This window comes from Jaculus jaculus, chromosome 7 (assembly GCF_020740685.1).
Source record: "Jaculus jaculus isolate mJacJac1 chromosome 7, mJacJac1.mat.Y.cur, whole genome shotgun sequence".
NCBI classification, from domain to species: domain Eukaryota; kingdom Metazoa; phylum Chordata; class Mammalia; order Rodentia; family Dipodidae; genus Jaculus; species Jaculus jaculus.
In genome coordinates, this window is record NC_059108.1 from 140,143,652 (window position 1) to 140,166,894 (window position 23,243).

Here is a 23,243-nt window from a genome sequence, read left to right on the forward strand (position 1 = left end):
CAACTTGATAGGATCTTAGTCATGTAGGAGATGGGCATGTTGGTGAGGAATTTTGTAGATTAAGGGGGGGTGGGCTCACAACACCCTCAATGTGGGCAGCACATTTAGATCCTGGACTGAATAAAAAGGAAAATGAGCCAAGCGTGGTTACACACACCTTTAATCCCAGCCCTCAGGAGGCAGAGGCAGGAGGATTGCCACAAGGCCGCCCTGAGACTCCATAGTGAATTCCAGGTCAGCCTAGGCTGGAGGGAGACCCTACCTCGAAAAACCAAAAAAAAAAAAATTTTTAATGAAAAATGTAAGCTGAGCACCAGCATCCATCTCTCGGCATGGACTGCGGAGGTATGGCCAGCTCCCTAAGCTCCTGCTGCCGTGCCTCCCTGCGTGACAGACAGGACCTTGTTGTGCTAACTTTTCCTGGGGAGACACAAGCAAACATCTACTTACCCCTGACAGGATACCAACATACAATTCCAGCAAAGCCCAACTTGATAAGCCAGTGAATTTATTGAGGGTATTTATAAAGTACAGGTGAGGGGTAACCTACAGGAGTGTGGGTGACCCCAAAACAAATGTCTCATCACAAAGGCCCACCTCCTCATAGATGAAGACCTCATGGAAGCCGCATTATGGAGACCCTTTCCCAGTTAACTTTTCACTTCCTATACACTCTAGCATCTCCCAAGATCACTTCGGGTTCTTCTCAAAGATCTTCGTAGCTCCACTGTTATCCGTGATGCCTGTACCCATTGCCTGGTTCACTGGTTGGCTGGGTGTGCCTCTGCAGCACCTCCTCACTGAGAACTCCCGCACCTGCCTCCCATTCCCATCAAACCATCATGGGACCAGCCATGCGGTCTCCCTGCCCAGACTCCAACTTCCTTTTCACTCCCAGTTTGATAACCTGCCTTACCATCACCTCATTACCAACAATCTTGCTCTGATGAATTTTAATCTGCCTCATATTAAATAGAAGCATTGTTAGCCAGGCATGGTGATGCACAACTTTAATCCCAGCACTCAGGAGGAAAAGGTAGGAGAACTGCCGTGAGTTTGAGGCTACCCTGAGAGTACATAGTGAATTCTAGGTCAGCCTGGGCTAGAGCGAGACCCTACCTCAGGAAAAAAAAAAAAAAAAAAAAAAAAAGCATTTTCAGGCTGGAGAAATGACTTAGTATTTAAGGCACTTGCCTGCAAAGCCTAAGGACCCAGGTTCAGTTCCCCAAAGCCCACATAAGCCAGATGCACAGGTGCATCTGCTTAAAGTTCATTTGCAATGGCTGGAACCCCTGGCAGCCCCCCCCCATTCTCTCTCCCTCCCAAAAAAATAAATAAATAAAATATTTTAAATATATATAGGGCTGTAGAAATGGCCTAGTGGTTAAGGTGCTTGCCTGCGAAGCCTAAGGACCAGGTTTGATTCTCCAGGTAAAGCCAATTGCACAAAGTGGTGCATGTGTCTGAAGTTCATTTGCAGTGGCTTTAGAGGCCCTGGCATGCCCATTCTCTACTTGCCTTTCTTTCTTTCTCTCTCTTAAACAGATAAAAATATTTTAATTAATAAATAAATAAAGCATTGTCACTAGACAGCTTGGTTTGTGGCTTGGGAGGGGAGCAATGAAGAGCTGAAAGACTGACTCCCTGCTGATTATTTGTTGATTTGGCCAGACAGAGCAAAGGCCCAAGCAGGACCATTCTCTTCAAATGTCTGAACCCCTGTGAGCAGAGGCCGCAGGGCCCCAAACTTGGCAGAAAGGAACCAATACCAGACTGAATCCACACAGGCCACCAAGGAAGCTGGGCAATATTTCTGGTAGGGCGTGGGGACATCATGAGACAGGGGATAATCAGGTTCACATAAGTGCCCCACACAAACCTGGGAAGGAGTGGGAGAAAGAAACAATCATAAACCTCAAACAGACCTTTGATTAATTCTTGAACATGGTAAAGTGCATGTGTGCATGTTTGGAAATACCATAATGAAACTCATTAACATGGTACAATTACCACACACCAATAAAGATGAAGACGACGACACATGGGCAAGCTACAGAACCTTGCTCCTCTGTCTTCTCGTCCACAGAAGGAAGGTAATGATAGAGCCTATCTCATAGGGTTGCTGGAGACTAAGAGGGGTGAGATCACACATGTGCAATTCTTAGCCGGGAGCCTGAGGCACAGTAGGATGCGTACACAGAAAAGAATGTCATGAAGAAAGAAATCAAGTCACAAATCCCTAGAAGTACCAGCCACGGCATCAAGATTTCAATAATTTCTCAGACTCTGAGGAACAGGAGCTACCCACTAGTTATTTGGGAGCTGGCCTTGGGACATTCAGGGCTAAGGAAATGGGGCCCAGACAGTAAGAGCTGACTGAATAGGGAAGGTGGTTGGGGAGAAAGGGCTCTCAATGGATTGATTGGTTTGCATATCAAAGGCATGCTGCCAGGAGAGCGGCTGACTCCCTAGGAGTTAGTTAACCCTAGCAGGAAAGTCCCAATGCCTGCGAGGAACCAAGACTTCAAAATATCAGATGATATGGAAAACTTAAAAACCTGGTTAAACCTACACAAGACCTGCATAATAGAAGGGTGAAAAAAGGATATCAAAATAGAAAGGAGACTAGTTAAAAAGAAGGAATTCAGGGGAGGGGGATGAGGAAGGTGGTGGGAGGGAATTATGATCATGGTATACATGGTTGCCAATAAGAATTGCTGGAGAGAGGGTTCAGAAGTTAAGGCACTTGCCTAAAGACCGGGGTCTGCCGGGCGTGGTGGCGCACGCCTTTAATCCCAGCACTCGGGAGGCAGAGGTAGGAGGATTGCCATGAGTTCAAGGCTACCCTGAGATGACAGAGTTAATTCCAGGTCAGCCTGGACCAGAGTGAAACCCTACCTCGAAAAATCAAAAAGAAAAAAAAAAGAAAAAAAAAAAAAGACCGGGGTCTGATTCCCCAGGACCCACGTAAAGCCAGATGCACAGTGGCGCATGTGTCTGGAGTTCGTTTGCAGCTGCTAGAGGACCTGGTGTGCCCATTTTCTCTCTTTCTCTCTTCCCCCTCCCTCTCTCTCTCCCCCCTTGAAAATAAATAAGCAAATAAAGTTAAAAACTAACTAATATGACACCTTAGGTTCCCTCCCTCAGGGATCTTCTCCAGTGCCATGGTGGTAAGGCATGTGACTGGAGTTTATTTGCAGTGGCAAGAGGTCCTGACACATCCATACACACACACTCTCTCTCTCTCTCTCTCTCTCTCTCTCCTTCTCTCCCTCTCTCCCTCTCTCCTTTCTCTCTCGGTGAAAATAAGTAAAAAATATTTTAAAGACTGAATGTACACTGGAAATCTGCACAGGGCCCATCACAAGTATTTGGCCAAAGGCTGATCAACATGTGCATATATAAAAACTACCTGAGGGCTAGGGCTCAGTGGTTAAAGACTTGCTTAAAAGGCTGCTGGCCCAGGTTCAATTCCCCAGTACCCACATAAAGCCAAATGTACACCTCGCATGCCTCCCTTCTCGCTCCAGTGAATAAATATTATTGTTTGTTTTAATTTCCTAAGTCCAAGGAAAGAACTGCAAAAGATTAGGGTTAACAAGTTCAACACTCGCATGTGGCCCATTCCTATCAGGCAGCCTGAAAAAAATCTCAAAATTCAATTCATGGGACCATTTATCAAATCTGCAAAGGTCTGGTCTCAGTAGCAAGAGCGATCCTGAACACTGTTTCATAAAATAAAAAGCATTGAAAAGAGCCTGCTATGATGGCATACGCCTTTAATCCCAGCACTTGTGAGGCTGGTGTCTCTCTCTCAAGGCCAGCCTGAGACTACAGAATGAGTTCTAGGTCAGAGTGGGCTAGAGTGAAACTGTACCTCAAAGGAAAAATAAATAAAGGGAGTATGGTGTTGGTGGCTCATACCCTTAATTTTTTTTTTTTTTTTTTTTGGTTCTTTGAGGTAGGGTCTCACTGTAGCCCAGGCTGACCTGGAATTCACTATGTAGTCTCAGGGTGGCTTTGAGCTCATGGTGATTCTCCTACCTCTGCCTCTTGAGTGCTAGGATTAAAAGTGTATGCCACCACCCCCAGTTCATACCTTTACCTTTAATCTGGGCACTCAGAAACCTGAGGTAGGAGAGTTGTGAGTTTGAGGTCAGCCCAGGCTACAAAGTAAATTCTAGGCTATCCTGGGACACAGAGAAACCTTGCTTCACATACATACACACATACATGTTTGGAAACAAATTATTTCTGAACAGCAATGTCCCAGAACAAAGCTCAAGAACATGTATAAGAATATAAAAATGTAGGCTGGAGAGATGGCTTAGTGGTGAAGGCACTTGCCTGCAAAGCCTAAGGTTCAATTCCCCAGAACCCACATAAACCAGATGCACATGGTGGTGCATGTGTGTGAAGTTCGATAGCAGTGGCTGGAGGCCCTGGTGCACCCATATTTTATATATACGTGTGTGTGTGTGTGTGTGTGTGTGTGTGTGTGTGTGTGTGTGTATGTGTGTTTTCTACCTCTTTCTCTCTCTCTCAAATAAGTAAATATAAATAAAAATAAAGGGTGGGCCTCATGGCACAGGTCTATAATCCCAGCACTCAGGAAACAGGAGGATCCCAAGTTCAAGACCAACCTACACTATAAAATGAGTTCTAAGCCAGACTGGGCTACATGGTGAGATTATTTCAAAGAAAGCAAATAAACCACCTCCCCCCCACAAAAAAATACCAAAATAACAGATATGGATTATATGAGAGAGAAAGAGCTATTCTAGCTACTTCTAAAGATGAAAAGTGAAGTGTATTCGATTTTTTTTGATAAATTTCTTTGTATTTATTTGCACACAGAAAGAAAAGAGTGTGTAAGTATGGGAACACCAGGGTCTCCAGCCACTGCAAATGAACTCCAGATGCCTGCACCACTTTATACATCTGGCTTTACATGTATACTGGGGAACTGAACCCAGGCTGCTGGGCTTTGCAGGCAAACACCTTAACTGCTGAGCCATCTCCCCAGTGCCAGTGTATTAGATATTTTGAAAATACATGGGTGGGATTAATGGTAGTTTAGACATTGCAGAAAAAAAGATTAGTGAACTGAAAGAAGGAATAAGAACTATGTAAAATGAAGCACACAGGGGAAAAAAACATTTTAATGAAAACAGAATCAGTGAACTGTGGTTCAAATTAAAGAAATGAAACTAATACAAATGTACTTGGAGTCTCCATGAAAGAGATGAGAGGGCTAAAGAAAAAAAATTTTGAAGGCTGAAGAAATGACTTAGTGATTAAGGCACTTGCCTACAAAGCCTAAGGACCAAGGTCCAATTTTCCAGGACAGACATAACCCACATAACTCAGATGCACAAGGTGACACATGTGTCTGGAATTTGTTTGCAGCGGCTAGAGGCCCTGGCACACCTATTCATTCTCTCTCTCTCTTTTTCTCCTCACTCCTCTTCCTGCTCTCTCTGTCTCTACTTCTCAAATAAATATTTTTTTTGAGTAAAGAATAAAGAAGTTTCAAATAAACCAACAAATATAAAAGTCTCAATAAATCTTAAAAACAAAAATACTGAAGATACCTATATAAACAAATTTGTTCAAAACCAGTGGGTGGGTGTTGGGGAGTTGGGCCTTGAACCAGGGTCCCACGTAAGGCAGATGCACAAATGGCTCATGCATCTAGAGTTCGTTTACAGTGGCTGGAAGCCCTGGTGTGCCCATTCTCTCTCTCTCTCTCTCTCTCTCTCTCTCTCTCTCTCTCTCTCAGTCTCTCTCTCTCTCCTCTATCACTCATAAATAAATAAATAAAATGAACTTCACACCAGGTGCGGTGGTGTACACCTTTAATCCCAGCACTTGGGAGGCAGAGATAGGAGGATCGCCATGAGATTAAGGACACCCTGAGACTACATAGTGAATTCCAGGTCAGCCTCAGCTACAGTGAGACCCTACCTCAAAAAAAAAAAACAAAAAGAACTTCCCATTTAAAAAAATAAAAAGCAGAGCTAGAGAGACTGCTTAGCAGTTAGGACACTTGCCTGCAAAGCCTAAGAACTCATGTTCAAATCTCCAGGTCCCACATAAGCCAGATGCAGTGCCGTAAGTGAGCAATGTCACATATGCACACAAAGGGGCACATGCGACTGGAGTTCATTTGCAGTGGCTGGAGGCCCTGCAACACCCATTCTCTCCCTCCCTCTCTCTCAAATAAATAAAAAAGCTGGGCATGGTGGCACATATCTTTAATCCTAGCACTTGGGAGGCACAGGTAGGAGGATGTCTGTGAGTTCAAGCCTACCCTGAGACTCCATAGTGAATTCCAGGTTAGCCTGGGCTAAAGTGAGACCCTATCTTGAAAAATCAAAAAATAAAAAAAAGCACGGAGACTAATAAAATTTTTTTAAATGATAAATAAATAAAGCACATTGCATAAAGGGAATTTGGGAAGGGTAGTGGTGAGTAGCAAAGAAAGCTTAATGAATAAAACATGCTAAGCAGCTGTTAAAGACACATACCTGCATTTGAACAGAGAACAGAGTTTTAGGCCAAAGGAATTACTCTCTAATGGTGGAATTAAAAGCACTGACAATGATCTAGGGAGGTGTTAAGCAAAGAAAGTGTTCCAGCCTCGCTGAAATCCCAACAAACGAGCTGATGTGGCTGTACAAGCCCTCAGTAAATAGCAAACGGGCTGCAAATTTAAGGAATTAATAATATTAGTACTGGCAACTTGTGACTACGCCTGCCAGTGAATAAGCCTGCCGCCACAGAGACAAACCCAGATGCCCACAAGAGCCCAGGACATGCACTCTTTGGTCTGGAAAGCATCCACTTGGGAACCTAGTTGCCAGAAAAGCTGGAGAGAACCCTTCTCTCCATCTGCCCCTTAATCACACACAGTGAGAAGATGCATAATTAATTTGTTCTCAACAGTAGCTGGGCCGCTGGAAGAGTGAGGGCATTTCTGGAATGGCAATTACAGACAAGAAAAGCAAATGTTGGCCCATGAACAGAGTAATACATGCGGACAGCCTGCCTTTCCCTTCCCATCCCACTGTGCTTGTTCAGGCCATGGGCCTCAATGCGGGACAAAAAGGGGTCTCCTTCATTTCTTTACAGCCTTGCGCTCTTGGCGGCTGGTGAAAAGGAACAGAAAACTCTGAAAAATACAGAGAAAAAAAAATAAGACCTCACTCTTGGAAAGAGAGCAAGGCTGGGCACCAGGCTCAGGGGCATATGAAAAGAAGCAGACAGGGAACCTGGGGAGATGCCAAGCACGTGTACAGGGGCATGGGTCAGAGGATTAAGTACTTGCCACATAAGCATGAGTTCAGATCCCAGACCCATATAGAGCTTGATGCCGCAGCACAGCATCTGTAATCCTGGCACACCTACGGCGAGATGGGCAGAAACAGGAGAATTACCCAGAAGCTGGAGGGTGGCAGCTAGTCTGGCTAACACAGGAATGCGCAAGAGCCTGCCTCAAAACGAGGTAGAAGGCACGGACCAACACGTGAAGTTGTCCTCTGACCTCCACACGTGCCACACACAGGCCCACACTCACCCCCATGAACGTGCACACACACACACAGACATACACACACGTGCACCAAGAAAATAAAAAGAAACCTTAGCTGTCATGATGATATTGTGATTCCTCAGAAAAAAATATACTGGTTTAGCAATGCGTACTGAGATTACAGAGAGACATTGTGACTTCGACAATTTACTTGAAAATTCTTCAGCAATAAATAAATAAACAAATGAAAGAATTATGGCAACACATTTTAGATGCCAGTGCCAGGTATGAAGTTCATTTTATTAGTCTCTGTGCTTTATAATGACACTGGGATCTTTCACACAGAGACTTTTCTCTTAAAGCTCCAATAGCAGTTTCTAGCCCTGCAATGTAGCCCAGGAGACCCTGTGTACACACCCTGAGCCAGCCTCTCATTTTTGTACCACCTGACTCACTGTCCACTCTACTCAGTGACACTAGCCTTTGAGGTCCTTGAGCAAGCCAAGCTCACTGCCACCTTGAGGCTTTTAGGGTTGGGGCTCCCCCTTCTCAGGGCTGGCTTCCTGAGCATGTGACCTGGCTCAGAGGCGTGCTGCAATTATGATTTCATGTTCTATGGTCACTGTGAAAATCAGATGAATGCCTCTGGTACCCAGAGATGTCCATGACCTGACCCCCTGACCCCACAGATGTTATCACTTTACACGGCCAAGAGAAATTAGATGGTAGAAGAAAAGAAGGTTCCATAAAGTACCATGATCTGGAGACAGTGTGATTAGCCTGGGTTCCCCAGTGGACCCTGGAAGTCACCACAGCTTGAGAAGTGGAAAAGAATGGCAGACAAGGCACACCTCTACAGAGCAGCAGCATGAGAGCCAGGCCAGCTATTGCTCGTTTTGAAGATGGAGAAAGAAGGCCATGAGCCCAAGAATGCAGGCAACCCCCAAAAACCAAAGAAAATAAAGGGAGGAATTCTCCCCCAGAGCCTCCATGAGAAACCCAGACTGCTAACACCTTTTTTTAAAATTTTTGTTTATTTTTATTTATTTATTAAAGAGAGACAATGAGAGAGAGAATGGGTGTGCCAGGGCCTCCAGCCACTGCAAACAAACTCCAGATGCGTGCACCACCTTGTGCATCTGGCTTACATGGGTCCTGGGGAATCAAGCCTCGAACCAGGGTCACTTTCCTAGTACCCACATTAGCCAGATGCACAAGGGGGTGCACACGTCTGGAATTCATTTGCAGTGGCTGGAGGCCCTGGTGCGCGCACTCCCTCCTTCTCTCTCTCTCTCTCTCTCTCTCTCTCTCTCTCTCTCTCTCAATCTCATAAATAAATTAATTTTTTAAAAAATAGACAACTGGGGGCTGGAGAGATGGCTTAGCAGTTAAGGTGCTTGCCCACAAAGCCAAAGGACCTCGGTTAGATTCCCCAGGACCCATGTAAGCCCTGGCGTGCCCATCTTCTCTCTATCTCTCTGTCTCCCGCCCCCTTCCTTCTCTCAAATAAATAAAATTAAAATATTTTTTAAAAATAGACCACTGTTTGGAGCTGGTATGTGGCTCAGTTGGTAGAGTACTTGTCTAGCATGCACAAAGCCATGGGCTTGGTCTCTGGCACTGCAAAAAACCAGGCATGATGGTACACACCTTTAATCTTAGCACATGGAGAGTGGAGTCAGGAAGATCAAAAGTTCAAGGTTATACATACATGCATACATACTCTAAGGGCTGCATGAGCCCCTGTCTCAAAAATAAAAAATAAAAATAAAACAAAAAACAGGGCTGGAGAGATTGCTTAATGGTAAAAGAACTTGCTGTGAAACCTAAGGACACAGGTTTGATTCTCTAGGTCCCACATAAGCCAAATGCACAGGGTGGCACATGTGTCTGGAGTTCACTTGCAGTAGCTAGAGGCCCTGGCGTGCCCATTCTCCCCCACCCCCTCTCTCTTTCCCTTTCTCTCTGTGTTCAATAAAAATAAATAAGTAAAATTTTTTAAATAAATAAATAAAAAGAATAAACCACTATATTCCCAGTATCCCCACAATGGCCGACATAGATGTTCAATAAACAGTAGTCATTCGATTGATTATGAACATTCATATTTGAGAAGGGAGATGGCTCAGTGATTAAAGCCACTTGCTTGCAAAGCCTGTCAGCCTGGGTTCAATTCCCGAGTACCCACATAAAGCCATATGGACAAAGTGGTGCACGCATCTTAAATTTGTTTACAGGAGCAAGTGGCCCTGGTATGCCCATACTTATTCACTCTGTCTCTGTCTTCTTCTCTTTCTCTTTTCTCTCTCTCGCCTCAGAAATATATATTTAAAATTTTTTAATTGTTAAATACATTTTCACATTTGGATCTACATTTTGGCTAAGCATAGCATAAAGACATCCTTCTTCAGTGTGTAGATGGTCTGGGTAGTTTTGTCCCACAAGCAAAAATCTTGAGGGAAGGAGAGGCCTGGAGACAGATTGGAAGTGAGGGAGGAGGCAGCACCCCAGTTCCCAAACTACCTTGCCTCAAATTAGCCTCGCATATGTGCTACTGTTGCCAGTCAACAGTTTATCAGCATATTTAAGGGAAATTATTCTGCTAATTGGACATATGTCTCATAGTTCTACAAGGCAAAGTCTATTAAAAAGTGTTGCTGTAACAGGCAAGAGCTTGGAGTTTTATTTGGGGACAGAAAGAATGCTGAGTGGATTTTAATGTGGTAGAAAATAGCTGCTTACAGCCAAGACATTAAGAAGCAGGAATCCAGAGCAGCCTATGAGACGGCTGCTCTTCTCGACGGGCAGCTAGGCCTGCACCTGCAGGGCCTTACCCCAGACCTCCTTAGTCGGGTCCCGATTATCTGCTACCCCTTCCCACAATTCCCATTTTGGAGGTGGGACCACTGAGGCAAGAGAAATACATCACACCTGTGCAGGCATGAGGTTGGACTTACAGCTCTCACAGTCTGACCTCCTGAGCATTGGGAGCTGTCAGAATTCTTGGATCCAACAGCTCAAATGGTTTCAGGAGCAATGTCTGAGAGGTGAGCACATGAGGTAGAGTCTCAAGGGTGTCAGGGAGAAAAATGTAAACAAAGGATACTGAACACATAGGAATAATGAACCTCAGCACTTGGACAGTGGAGACAGGGGATTCCCAGGGCAAGCTGGCTAACTAAACTAGCTGAATCAGTGAGCTCTTGGCTCAAGTGAGAGTGATCAGAAAGACACCCAGGAGCTGGAGAGATGCCTTAGTGGTTAAGGCACTTGCCTTTAAACCTAAGGACTCGGGTTTGATTCCCCAATACGCACATAAGTCAGATGCACAGGGTGGAGCAAGTATCTGGAGTTTATTTGCAGTAGCTAGAATCCCTGGCACAGCCAATCTCACTCTCTCTGTTTCTCAAATAAATAAATGAAACATAAAATATAAAAAAAAGACACAAACAAAGTCAACTTCTGGTCTCCACACATATGCACACACATGTACATGTAACCAAACACACACGTGAACCCCACACATGCATAGACACATACACATGTACACATGCAAAAAAAAAAAAAAAAAAAAAAAAAACTTTCATCACCTAGGAAATGGGGACAACAAGAGGTGAGAGAAACAAGAGAAAGCCTAGCCCTAGTTAGTTTGGGAGGGTCTGGTGTGGGCAACATCAGGGAAAGCCAGAGTTTCTGCAGCTCCTACCCTGCTGAGGGCCACGTATTAGGTGCAAACTAACCTCAGCACTCATCACTAGGGAGCAGGGTACACTGCCACCTCCACCAACTCTGGCAGCCGGGTGGCAGGGGCAGGTGGGAGCAGTCTGCACAGCAGGAAGCAGCCCCATGGATCCAGACAGCACACTTAGGCAAGGGAGCTACACACATACATCACACACACACACACACACACACACACACACACACACACAGCTGGCTAATGTCAGAGGTCCTGTGCTAGTGACGGTGAGACAGCAAGCACACAGCAATAGGCCTACCACGAGAAGGCCAGGGAGCTGGGAAGGTCTATTTCATTTCATTTCATTACAGCCACAGCCTATGCAAGGGATTGATGCCTGGGAGAAGCAGCAAGCCCCATGTCACCGCGACACAGCCCCAGGAGATAAACACAGTGAGTCAGGGGGAGAACTGAATGACTGACCAGACCCAGCAGCGGAGCTGATAAGGCAATGGTGGGTGCCAGCCAGTCTGGCCCACCATCTGCTACAGATGGTGAAGCCTTACTTCTTAAAGGGCAACCCTGAGCCAGAGACTGTGTAAGAGGTCAAAGAGGCTATTTCAGGTAGTATCTGGGGCATCTATTTGCATATGCATGAGAGAAAGCTGTCAAACTTGCAATTCCACCAATATTTTCCTTGAACACAAAACCAAGTAAAGGAAAAAGAGCCAATAGGATGACAGATCATAGACACAGCTGACCAACTGGCTACAGAGCATGTGTGGCAACGATAATGAGTTCCAGACAGGGCTTGTTGTGTTGATACAGGAGAAAGGCTGGGGTCAGGGAAGACATATGCGGGAGCAATAACTATATTGCTAAGGCATTGTTTCAGAAATTGGGCAGGGAACACAGGAGTACTCACTGAATTATTTTATACCTTTTCATAGGTCTTAAATATTTCACGTTTTCAAACATAAGGTATATATGCCAATATGAAAAAATCAGGAATTATTACTGGCCACAGTCCACAGGCCACTAATGAGCCTAGACCAAGGAAGAGTAACTGGCATTTCCTTGCTTGCCTCAAACCTACCCGGGGCCACCACAAGGTGAGCCCAACCTCCAGGGGGTTGTTCCATTCCTGCCATGTGTTCCCCCAGGGAAGGCAGTGGCTCCCAAAATGTCTCCCAGGTCACAAGAACCCACTCCTAGGGCATGCGCTCAGGTTCACCTGAGTGGCTTTGAGGTCAGGGCCACTGCAGAGAATTGTGCACACTTGCGATGCTCAGGAAGGTTAGGGTACACAGGCGAGAAAGGAGGCTCTTGGGCTCCATCGCAGTCTGCTTCCCTCACCCAGAGGACTGATCCTTAGGTGACCCAACCACATCATATTAAATGCAGCCTGTGCTCCTGCAGAATTTATCACAAACTCCAAAGAAACCAGGCACCAGGATAGCAAGGATTCAATTTCCCTCCTCCTCTATGCAGAACCTTGCTTGGGCAAATATTCCAAAATGATAACGGAAAGCAGCAAGGGGGCTAAGAGGCAGAGGGTGTGAAAAGTCTTCACGCCAGGTGGACAGTCACTACTCATGCAAGGGGACTGTGGCATGACTGGAAAGCTTCCTGCTCCTGAAGATGGGAGAGTGCTGGGGGAGTCCACAATAGGCAGTTAATTAATTTCTTGAACTAGGCAGGGAGGATGGTCTACACTTCCCAGAATTCCTTTTTCTTTTTCTTTTGGATTTTTCGAGGTAGGGTCTCACTCTAGCTCAGGCTAACCTGGAATTCACTATGTACTCTCAGGGTGGCCTCAAACTCAGCAATCCTCCTACCCAGCACTTCCTAGAATTCTTATCTCTTACCTAGACCTGTTTTCCACAAACAACCTGGGCCTCTCCTGGAAGGGAGGTCTTTCCTAGGATTTAAACATTGTGATTGGTCAAGTTCAGCCCCCAGAACATGGTATCAGGGCTAGCCTGTTTCTGAGACAGCCTCCCTCACCCTAACCAACCAGCTGTCCCCGTGGTTCACCTGAGCAGGAAGGCAGGGCCCACCACCATAAGCTTATAAATACATTTGCGAGGGGAGGGCAGGCTCTCTGAGCTACTTGGCCATTTGGGAACTTCCAGCTGTTGATGAGTTTCCCCTCCGCTTGGCTCAGGCTCAGCCAGGATGAGCCAAAGGGAGAGCCCCTAGCTCTTACTCTCTACATGCGGTCTTTATCCCCCTAGCTCCCCACCTAGTGGGAGCTCTTTGGACTTTCTTTTCTCCCTTTTCTTTCCCTGATTTTCCCAGACCCTCCATGTGGGATCTCTAGCCATGTAAATGCTTTTCCTTGACTCTGTTCTTCCCTCAATAAATATAATAACAATAATTATCCTTCTCAGATTTATTTTATTGTATTCTTTGATTCATATTAGACACAGACCTAGGGCTTAAGGTTCAAGGACTTTCCTGATCCCCCGAGCACCCCATTACATAAAGACTGTCTCTGGCATGCGCCCCTGAGACAGGCAAACATAGGGCACAGTTTAGCCACGCTGGGGCAATGCTTGGCTTGAGCAGTAAGCATACCCTTCTCCTAAATAGTGCACCTAGCAACCCACTTGGAACCTGGGACCTCCACAGGACTGAGCTGCACTAACACCTCATACCCCACTCCACACAATAAACTCGTTTTCTCCTCTCCTTAGCAACCATTATGCATGATCAGTAGCTAGTCAAATATGTTCTTAGATCCAGGTTTGGAACAGCAGGGGTCCATCCATCCCGTACTGGTTTTAGATACATGTGCATTAAGACAAACTATGTCCTCTAAGTGAACGTTTAGGAAGAAACCCCTACATACCACTTTATGCCTATGTATAATTGGACATATGATTAAAATCAGATCCATCATGGGAAGGTACATGTGAAATACAGAAAATCCAAACCTGTCAATCAAGCCATGAAACCATCCAAACTATATCACTAACAACTGCTCCATGCTCCCCTAAAAGTCCTAAGAAGAGGGCAAGCAAGGGGAAACACACTTTTGATGCCAGCACTTGGGAGGCCAACGTAGGAGGGTTGCTGTGAGGTGAGTTCAAGACCACCCTGAGACTACGGAATGAATTCCACATCAGCCTGAGCTAGAGTGAGACCCTACATCAGGAAAAAAAAAATAATAATAAAAGTCCTGTGAAAAGAAGCCCCAGGCCACCCTGGAGCACTCTCCACTTCAGTGGCCCACGGCCCCTTTGGCAGTGTACTCAAGCCTTTACTATCACTGTACTCTTAATAAAGTACCTCTCTGCATAACTACTTGTGTGCACTTTTATTCAATTATTCTTTTAATGTTTTATTTTTATTTATTTATTTGAGAGAAAAAGAGTGTGTGAGAGAGAATGGGTGCACCTGGGTCCTTAGGCTTTGCAGGCAAATGCCTTAACTACTAAGCCATCTCTCCAGCCAACTTTTCTTCAATTCTTTAAGCAACATGCCAAGAACCTGAAAATAGTCAGAAACCAAGTAACATCTCCACTCAATTCCACCCTTCTGAGCCAGGTGCTGCCAGGCGTCAAACATAGCAACTCCAGACCATGAAGCAGAGCCATATAAAGGAAAATCCATCTTTCACGTCTACTGTCCCTTGTCCCAGGCCAGACTAGGGTAACTAGTGGGGGGAAAAAAAAAAGCCGGTTTCCTTTCCCTTCTTATCATGAGCTTTAGGCAGCACCTGGAATGGGTGGAGCAGGCTCAGTTCACATAGGCTGCTTGACAGCTGGATGGAAGAATAATTTGGACAGGATAGTCCCCAGGTCCCAAAGACTGTTTCTGAAGAGCCAGACACTGCTCCAGTACCTTGGCAGACCAAGAATCTTAAAATACTTTCTGGGGACTCGAGAGATGGCTCAGTGGTTGAGGCACTTGCCTGAAAAGCCTAAGAACCTGAGTTCAATTCCCCAGTACCCATGTAAAGCCAGATGCACAAGAGGGCCCTTGCATCTGAAATTCATTTGCAATGGCTGGAGGCCCTGACCCAACCATTCTTTCTTCTTTCTCTCTCTCCTCGTGTGTGTGTGTGTGTGTGTGTGTGTGTGTGTGTGTGTGTGTGTACACACGCACATGCGTGTATGCCCCTTTCTTTCATTCTCTCTAAATAAATAAATATAAATGAATAAAATATTTTTAAAAAAAATACTTTCTGAGGGCTGGAGAGATGGCTTAGCGGTTAAGCGCTTGCCTGTGAAGCCTAAGGACCCCGGTTCGAGGCTCGGTTCCCCAGCTCCCACGTTAGCCAGATGCACAAGGGGGCGCACGCGTCTGGAGCTCGTTTGCAGAGGCTGGAAGCCCTGGCGCGCCCATTCTCTCTCTCTCCCTCTATCTGTCTTTCTCTCTGTGTCTGTCGCTCTCAAATAAATAAATAAATAAATAAATAAATAAATAAATAAATAAATAAATAATTGGGACTAATTTAAAAAAAAAATACTTTCTGAAAGATCATCCCTTCCCTAGGCTGATAGGAGAGCTATTCTCAACAGCTGAAGAGCTAAGGCCCCTTTCTGAAGCAAACAGCTGGCTTTTTCCTTTGAGGATTTACTCTCCCCTATATTGAGGAATTGACAAGTATTTGTTGAATGAACTGCTTAGCTGAATGACCAACTAGAGGAAGAACTGCCAGACAGGAAGCTCCTGGGGCTCCTTGCTCCTCCCCTGAGAGCCACCTAGCAGCCCAGCCCCAGCCCCAGACTCTGCCCCAGGCTCAGGTTTAAACCTGGGAATGGAAGACAAAGGGATGGCTCCAGCAGGCAAGAGTCTCTAGGAAGGCATCTGGGCTTATACTTTCTCCCTGACATAGTGCTTTCCCCAGAGCAGAAGCCGATAAACAAGAAGAAAGCAGAGTATAAGGTGCAAAATATATAAAATTGGGCAAGATCTGAACATCAAAATCTAGCCTAGGATGACAGGGGAGGCCACATACCTCACACGCTGGCCCTGGTCCTCCAGCTTTGCATCTGTATGTTGGAGGCTAGAGCTAGCTGGTCTTCTCAAGCTCAAAGGAGAAATTAAAGACAGGATCAATTCCACTCCTTAGCCACTTACTCTACTTCTCTGACCCCTGCCCACTGGTCAAAAAGAGAGTTCCTTTTACCCCAAATACCCTACCATAGTTTATGGTTACACAGGTTAACAGCATCTGACTCCCTCTCTCTACATGTAGATTTCAGAAACACCATATTCAGTGTCCCATCTTCCAACCTAAAAGAGCCTCTTTCCCTCTGAGATCAGATGTAAAGGTTAGCAGAATTTGATGGGGTTTTTTTTCTTTTTTGCATGTGTTTTTGCAGGTGTGTGTGGTGTGCATGTGTCTGTGCTTGCACATGGATGTACATGTATAGGCACGTATGCCCATGTGTGTGCATGTGTGTGGAGGCTAGAGGACAACCTCAGACGTGATCCTCAGGGATACCATCCACCTCCTTTGAGACAGGGTCTCTCATTGGCCTTGTGTTCAACAACTGCACTTGACTACCTGACCTGCAGAGACGGGGGTCCAGCCATCTCTGCCTCCCAAGCACAGGATTCCAGGTGCATACCACACAAGTAGCAGTTTACGTAAGCACTGAGGATCAAATTCGGGGCCTCATGCATTCAAAGCCAACATTTTACCAGCCAAGCTATCTCCCCAGCCCCACACAAGATTCTTAGAGCAAACTTTGAGCTTGCTACCTTTCCTCTCACCTCAGTACTACAGCAGTGTGAGGAGCCCCATGGGGGTCAAGATGCCGACCTCACTTTTCCCTCCTTACATAGTAAGGGAGAAGGAATCACTGAATTGGCAACTGTAGGAGAAGAACAGCATATGAAATTCTCCCCTGACCTAAGGGTCAGGTCCCATGAGAGGTAGAAAGCCTCTTCTTATTCTGGCCTCTACATGCAGATGAACACACACACACATACACACACACACACACACACACACACACACACACACCATACACATACAAAAAGAAAAAAAATGACACAAAAGTGACTGTGATGAGCTCCCAATGGCCAAAGTGAGAGAGCCATTTGAGGAGCAAAAGATCAAAAATGATTATTTCAGATAAAAAAGATGAGGGATTTGAAACTACAGCTGGGATATATAGCACATAGAATATGATAAATATCTACGAGTTTATATTGCTAAAAATAACTGAAGAGGGCTGAAGAGAGAGATGGCTTAGCAGTTAGGGTGCTTGACTGTGAAGCCTAAGAACTCATGTTCAAATCTCCAGGTCCTACAGAAGACAGACACACAATGGCACAAGAGCACAATGTCACACATGCACACAGGGGCGCACACATCTGGGGTTCGTTTGCAGCGGCTGAAGGCCCTGGCACATACATTCTCTCTAAATAACTAAATAACTGCAGAGAGAGAGACTGGGGAGATGGCTTAGCCATTAAAGGCAATTGCTTGCAAAGCCTGCCCACCGAGTTCAACTCCCCAGCACACACATAAAACCAAATGCAAAAAGTGGTGCAAGCATCTGGCACTCGATTTCAACTGCAGCAACAAGAGACCCTGGCTCATCCATATACACCACACACACACACACACACACACACACACACACACACACACACTATTTTTTAATAAAGTAACTTGGGATTAGCAGACAGCTCTTTCTTATAATAGTCCAGAGAATTAATATAGATGAAATGAGGAAAGCAGGAAATCCTTAATTTGCTCATTATATGATAAGGAGCCATCAAGGCCACCTCAAAATCTCATTTACAAAGCAAGCAATCCACGCACCTAAATAAGCCAGATTTCTCCTCTCTATTCTTTTCATTTTTTTTAAATTCCTTATTTATTAAGTTGCAAGTGTGTGGGTGTATGTGTGTATACCTATGTACCAGGGTCTCTTGTCACTGTAAATGGGCACCAAATGCATGTGCCATTTTGCATCCAGCTTTAACATGTGTGATGGGGAAGTGAACCCAGACCAGCAGGCCTTGCAAACAAGCACCTTTAACTACTGAGCAATCTCGCCAGCCCACTCTTCAGTCTTACTAACAGCAAAGACCACTGCCCACCTTTTACAGAAAGGGAAGCAGAGGTGCACAGCCATGGACTAGGACCAGAATGGTTCAATTTCAACCCTGTACCATCCAAACCTCTCCTAACCACCTTTGGTCCTTGTGGTGGTTTGATTCAGGTGTCCCCCATAAACTTAGGTGTTCTGAATGCTAAGTTCCCAGCTGATGGATATTTGGGAATTAATGCCTCCTGGTGGGAGTGTATTGTTGGGGGTGGGCTTATGGGCTTTATAGCCAGTTTCCCCATGCCAGTGTTGGGCACACCCTCCTGTTGCTGTGGTCCATCTTATATTGGCCAGGGGGTGATGTCCACCCTCTGCTCATGCCATCGTTTTCCCCTGCCATCGTGAAGCTTCCCCTCGAGCCTGTAAGCCAAAATAAATCTCTTTTTCCCAGAAGCTACTCTTGTTGGGTGATTTCTACCAGCAATGCGAACCGGACTGCAACAGTCCTGGAACATCCAAATGGCATTACTCACCCTTCTGCGACCTATCAACATGCCGATCATGCTTCAGGCCCCAATATCCTTCTCCAAGAGCCCCCTGTATTATAAAGACTCATTGGTTGCAAGTAACAATAAATTGAAACCACCTTAAGCAACAACAACAAAAAACAAAAAGAGTTTCCTTAGAAGACATAACCAAAAGGTTTGGTGGTAGACAGGCTTCATGCTCAGCTATATCTAGGGACTCAAATGCCCATCGCTGAAATATCAGCTCCATTCACAGACTGGCTTTCCCTTCACAGTGACAAGATGGCTGCCAGCAGACATAAGCCAATATCCTATACTCTCAGGTAACCCAGCAGAAAAGAGAGAGCTAATACTGCAAAAGAAATGTCTTGGACCTAATGATCACTGGCCAGAAATGGCTGACATGGTCATCCCTGAATCAACTGCTATGACCAACAGAACAGGCTCTACCAGCTGCCTGGCTAGTGAGAGTGGGGTGAGCCCTACCCAAATTTCAGGCAACATGTGTGAGATATGGTAGATCCCCAAAGGAAAGCCTATATGTTGCTCCCGACAATGAGAATGACTCCTCGGGGTGCTGGGAGATTGCTCAGTGGATCTGTGCATACCTGAATTCAGATCCCCAGAACCCATATAAAATCTGGAAACTGCAGTGGGTATTTGTAAGCCCAGCACACCTACAGTGAGAAGGAAGGTAGAGATGGGCGAGTCCACTGGAAACTGGAAGGCCAGTTAACCTGACAAATGAGTCAGCGAACAACAAGAGACCCTATCTCCAAAAGGTGAAAGGAAGCCATACGTGGTGATGCACGCCTTTAATCCCAGCACTTGGGAGACAGAGGTAGGAGGATCACAGTGAGTTCAAGGTCACCCTGAGACTCAATAGTGAATTGCAGGTCAGCCTGAGCTACGAGACCCTACCTTAGAAAACCAAGGGGAAAAAAAAGGTGAAAGGAGACAACACCCAAAACTTATCCTCAGACCTCCATACATGCGCCATGGTATGCATGCACCCACACTCACATGAAAACACACATACACACATACACATATACACGTACCCCAAAAGAGAGAGATATAATGGCTCCTGAGCTACAAAATCAATAAATACCTATTCTGTCTTTCACTCAGATCAATTCACCTCCAGCCCATTGCTGGGACATCTACAAAAGCAGTGACTTCCTTCTAGATGATAAACAGGCCTGGCCATACACATCTCAACTTATAGCATCCTAGGCACCAGGAACCCAGCTCTCCAGACTCCCTGCCCACCACATCAGCTGCCTGGCAAAGCGCCATGTGCACCTAGAATCCACTTCTTCCTCTTCCTAATGTAGAAGCAAGTCGCTAAGCCAGCCCACCAATGCCAACCTTGAAGTGCTTCTGGAAGTCACTGCCTGCCACACTAGACTCTTGGCTCTGATATGCTCTGGAACCTGGGGATGCTGGCTGGCAGGTAAGATGAAAACGCTGCATCCTCACTCACCCCCTTATCAGTCACAGTGACAAGAGCTCTCCTGCAGTATCTACTCAGGCTCTTCAGTGCCACTGACATTCCCCGCCCCAGGCACAGCTCCTGGGGACCAGCCTGCACCCTGTTTCTGGTGCAACCAGGCACCATGTGCTTCATTCTCATCAAATGCCAGGTTGTACTTTCCTTACCACACCCTCAAAGCTGTCAGTGGCTGCAGAAGCCATGGTATCTCTGCCTTTCAGATGACTTGCACACTAGTGGGCATCCTCACAGCTCCATCACCTTCCTCAGATTCCTAAAGACAGAAACCTTGCCCCTTTCCTGGCCTGGACCTCTCTGAGAAATGTCACTGGGGTGGATTTCAAGGCCCACAGCACTTATTAGATGGAAGACTCTATCCCAGGCATTGCTGCTGAAGACAATATACAATAACAGCCCCAGCCCTTGATGGGAACCAACAGTCTAAAATGAGAGAAAGATATATAACTATCATCTACGGCAAGAATAGAGTGATTACATTCAAATAGGAATACAGCTCTGGGAAAATACACAAGAAATAGTGATCGCCTCCAGGCGGGGATTGAGTACCTGAAGGACAAGGGTCATTGTGTCTCCTTCAAATATTACATATCTTGAAATGTGTGCTATCTGAATGTGTTTCTCATTAAATAACACTTTGAGGATGCAATCAGCCAGATCTTGAATGTGGAAAATTCTACAGGATAAATGATCTTGTTTCTTCAACATGCAAATAGCTGAATAAAATAACAAAGGAAGGAAAAAGAAAATGCTATAGATTTTTAAAGATTTTTAGGAACTGTCAACCTAATGCAATACATGCACCATGCTTGGATCCAGACTGGAACCAACTGACTATAAAGGCATTTTAGGGACAAGGGAAATTGGAACAGGAACTAGCAACTACAAGTTATTAAGGAATTGTTAATCTTGTTAGACACAATCACAATATGTTGGCTATATATTCTCAAAGGTCTTTCTCTATTAGAGATATATACTGAAGAGTTTATAGACAAAGCAATAGGATATGTGAGATTTAAATACTTTAGAATTACTGAGGCAGGAGTAGACAATAATACTGATCATTTCTCAGGTGGGATGACATTCCATAGAGATTCATTATACTATTCTCTCTCCTCTTGTAGATGAGGGCTGGAGAAATTGTTCAGTGGTTAAGGCGCTTGCCTGAAAAGCCTAAGGACCCAGATTCAATTCCCCAGAACCCACATAAGCCAGATGCATACAGCGGCACATGTCTGGAGTTCTTTCAGTCTTCCTCTCCCTCTCTAATAAGTAAGTATAAGTACAACAGTTTTAAACTTTTTCCATAATGAAAAGTTCAATTTTTTTAAAAAGTTAATTATCTTATCCACAAAGAATGTCTGGCAGGAAAGCAACAGAGTGGAGGTGCCTGGGTTTAGCCCAGAAGAATAACTCGAGATTTCCTAAGCACAGTCCGGGCTGCCAAAACAGCCTGAGCGAAGACAAGCCAGTCTTTTACAAACCTCTCTCTAGAAGAACCAAAGGTAACTGTGCTTGACCTCAACACAACCCACCTACGATGCTTTACACTGATTGTCAACATGACAGGACCTAGAGTGGCCTGTGAGGGATTATCCATGTTAGGTTTACCTGTGGTCATACTTGTGAGGGATGCTTTTAATCAGGTGTGCGCAGCACTATTCCATGGGCTGGGATGCTACACTATATAAAAAGGAAAGAGCTGGCTGGGTCCCAGCATTCCTATCTTTCTCCCCACCCCTCAACCCCCCAGCCCATTCTCTTTTTTTCTTCCTCTTTGCTAACATGATGATGTGACTCTAGCTTTCTGCTCCTGGCATACTTTCCCTTACATGATGGACTTCTCCTTGAAACTATAAGCCAAGAATAAGCCCTTTTCTTCAGTAAGCTACTTCTGTTCAGGCATTTTGTCCAGCAATGAGAAAGTAGCTGATATAACACCAAAGACCCTCTTATTTAGTCCTCCAACTCCTTAGGAACTTCTCGATGCAGCATCTGTACCAACTACCCTGTTCCAAGTAAGGACGGGGTATGTGGAATTCATAGCTCCACTCCCACAAGAGGCCTCAAGTAGCCTTCAGAGAACAAGGAAGTGATTAACCTCTTTTGACTCAGTTTTGCTGCACAAGGCAGTTTAGAAGGTATCAGGGAAGACAGCTCACAAACCTCCTGAGTCACCGCACATCTCTACTCTCAGCACAGAAGCATACAGTGCTTCCTCAACAGCACCTCATAGCTAACATCCTCAGTACAGGGGACCCAGCTTGATGTGAGGTGGTCTTCTGAACCCCATTTCCCAACCCCCATGGCTAATGGCCCCAGCTCTCCTCAAGAAGCTGGCTGATTGTGCTACCGCCTCAGACTTACCCATCCTGCCCTGTGTCACATGGTTCCCATGGGTCCCTTACCTGGGATCGAACCTGCAAGTACTCCTCTGAGCCATATGGGACACTCTTCAGGGAGGTGAGATAGTCATAACTGATGACAGCTGTCTGTGAATCAAGAGAGGGGAGAGCTTAGTGCCAGGACATCCAATGTGCCTCTGCTCAAGCCCTGCAGCAGTGGGTCCTGACAGGATATGATGGGTCTGCAGTGGGGCCCAGTCCCACCCCTCAGACTCTCAGCACAAATGACACCTCTACAGAGAGACCCCATCTAAAGCTGCCACTATATACCAGGAACTGTTCATACTAAATCACCATCCACTTGTTTATAAGGTGTCTGAAGTTAACTAAGCTTAGTGTGCATAAAGCCTTCCTTTTGGGCTGGAGGGATGGCTTAGCAGTTAAGGCAATTGTCTGCAAAGCCAAAGGACCCAAATTCGATTCCCCAGGACCCACGTTAGCCAGATGTACAAAGGGGCACACATGTCTGGAGTTCATTTGCAGTGGCTGGAGGCCCTGGTTCACCCATTCTCTCTCTCTCTCTCCCTCTTTCTCTGTCAAATAAATAAATTAAATTAAATAATTTT

At 45.5% G+C, this 23,243-nt stretch overlaps 1 protein-coding gene across 7 annotated transcripts in view; it reads right to left on the bottom strand.

Annotated features, from left to right (window-relative positions):
• Window positions 1–23,243, bottom strand: part of Adck1 (aarF domain containing kinase 1) — a 143,528-nt gene that overhangs the window by 65,534 nt on the left and 54,751 nt on the right. For 5 of the 7 annotated variants that reach the window (XM_045154058.1, XM_045154059.1, XM_012950358.2 and 2 more), the window contains one exon: window positions 22,681–22,764. The exons of the other annotated variants lie outside the window; for them this stretch is intronic. In XM_045154058.1, coding sequence (XP_045009993.1) covers window positions 22,681–22,764 — 84 coding nt within the window. The remainder of the gene's footprint in view (window positions 1–22,680; window positions 22,765–23,243) is intronic. 7 annotated transcript variants of the gene reach the window in all.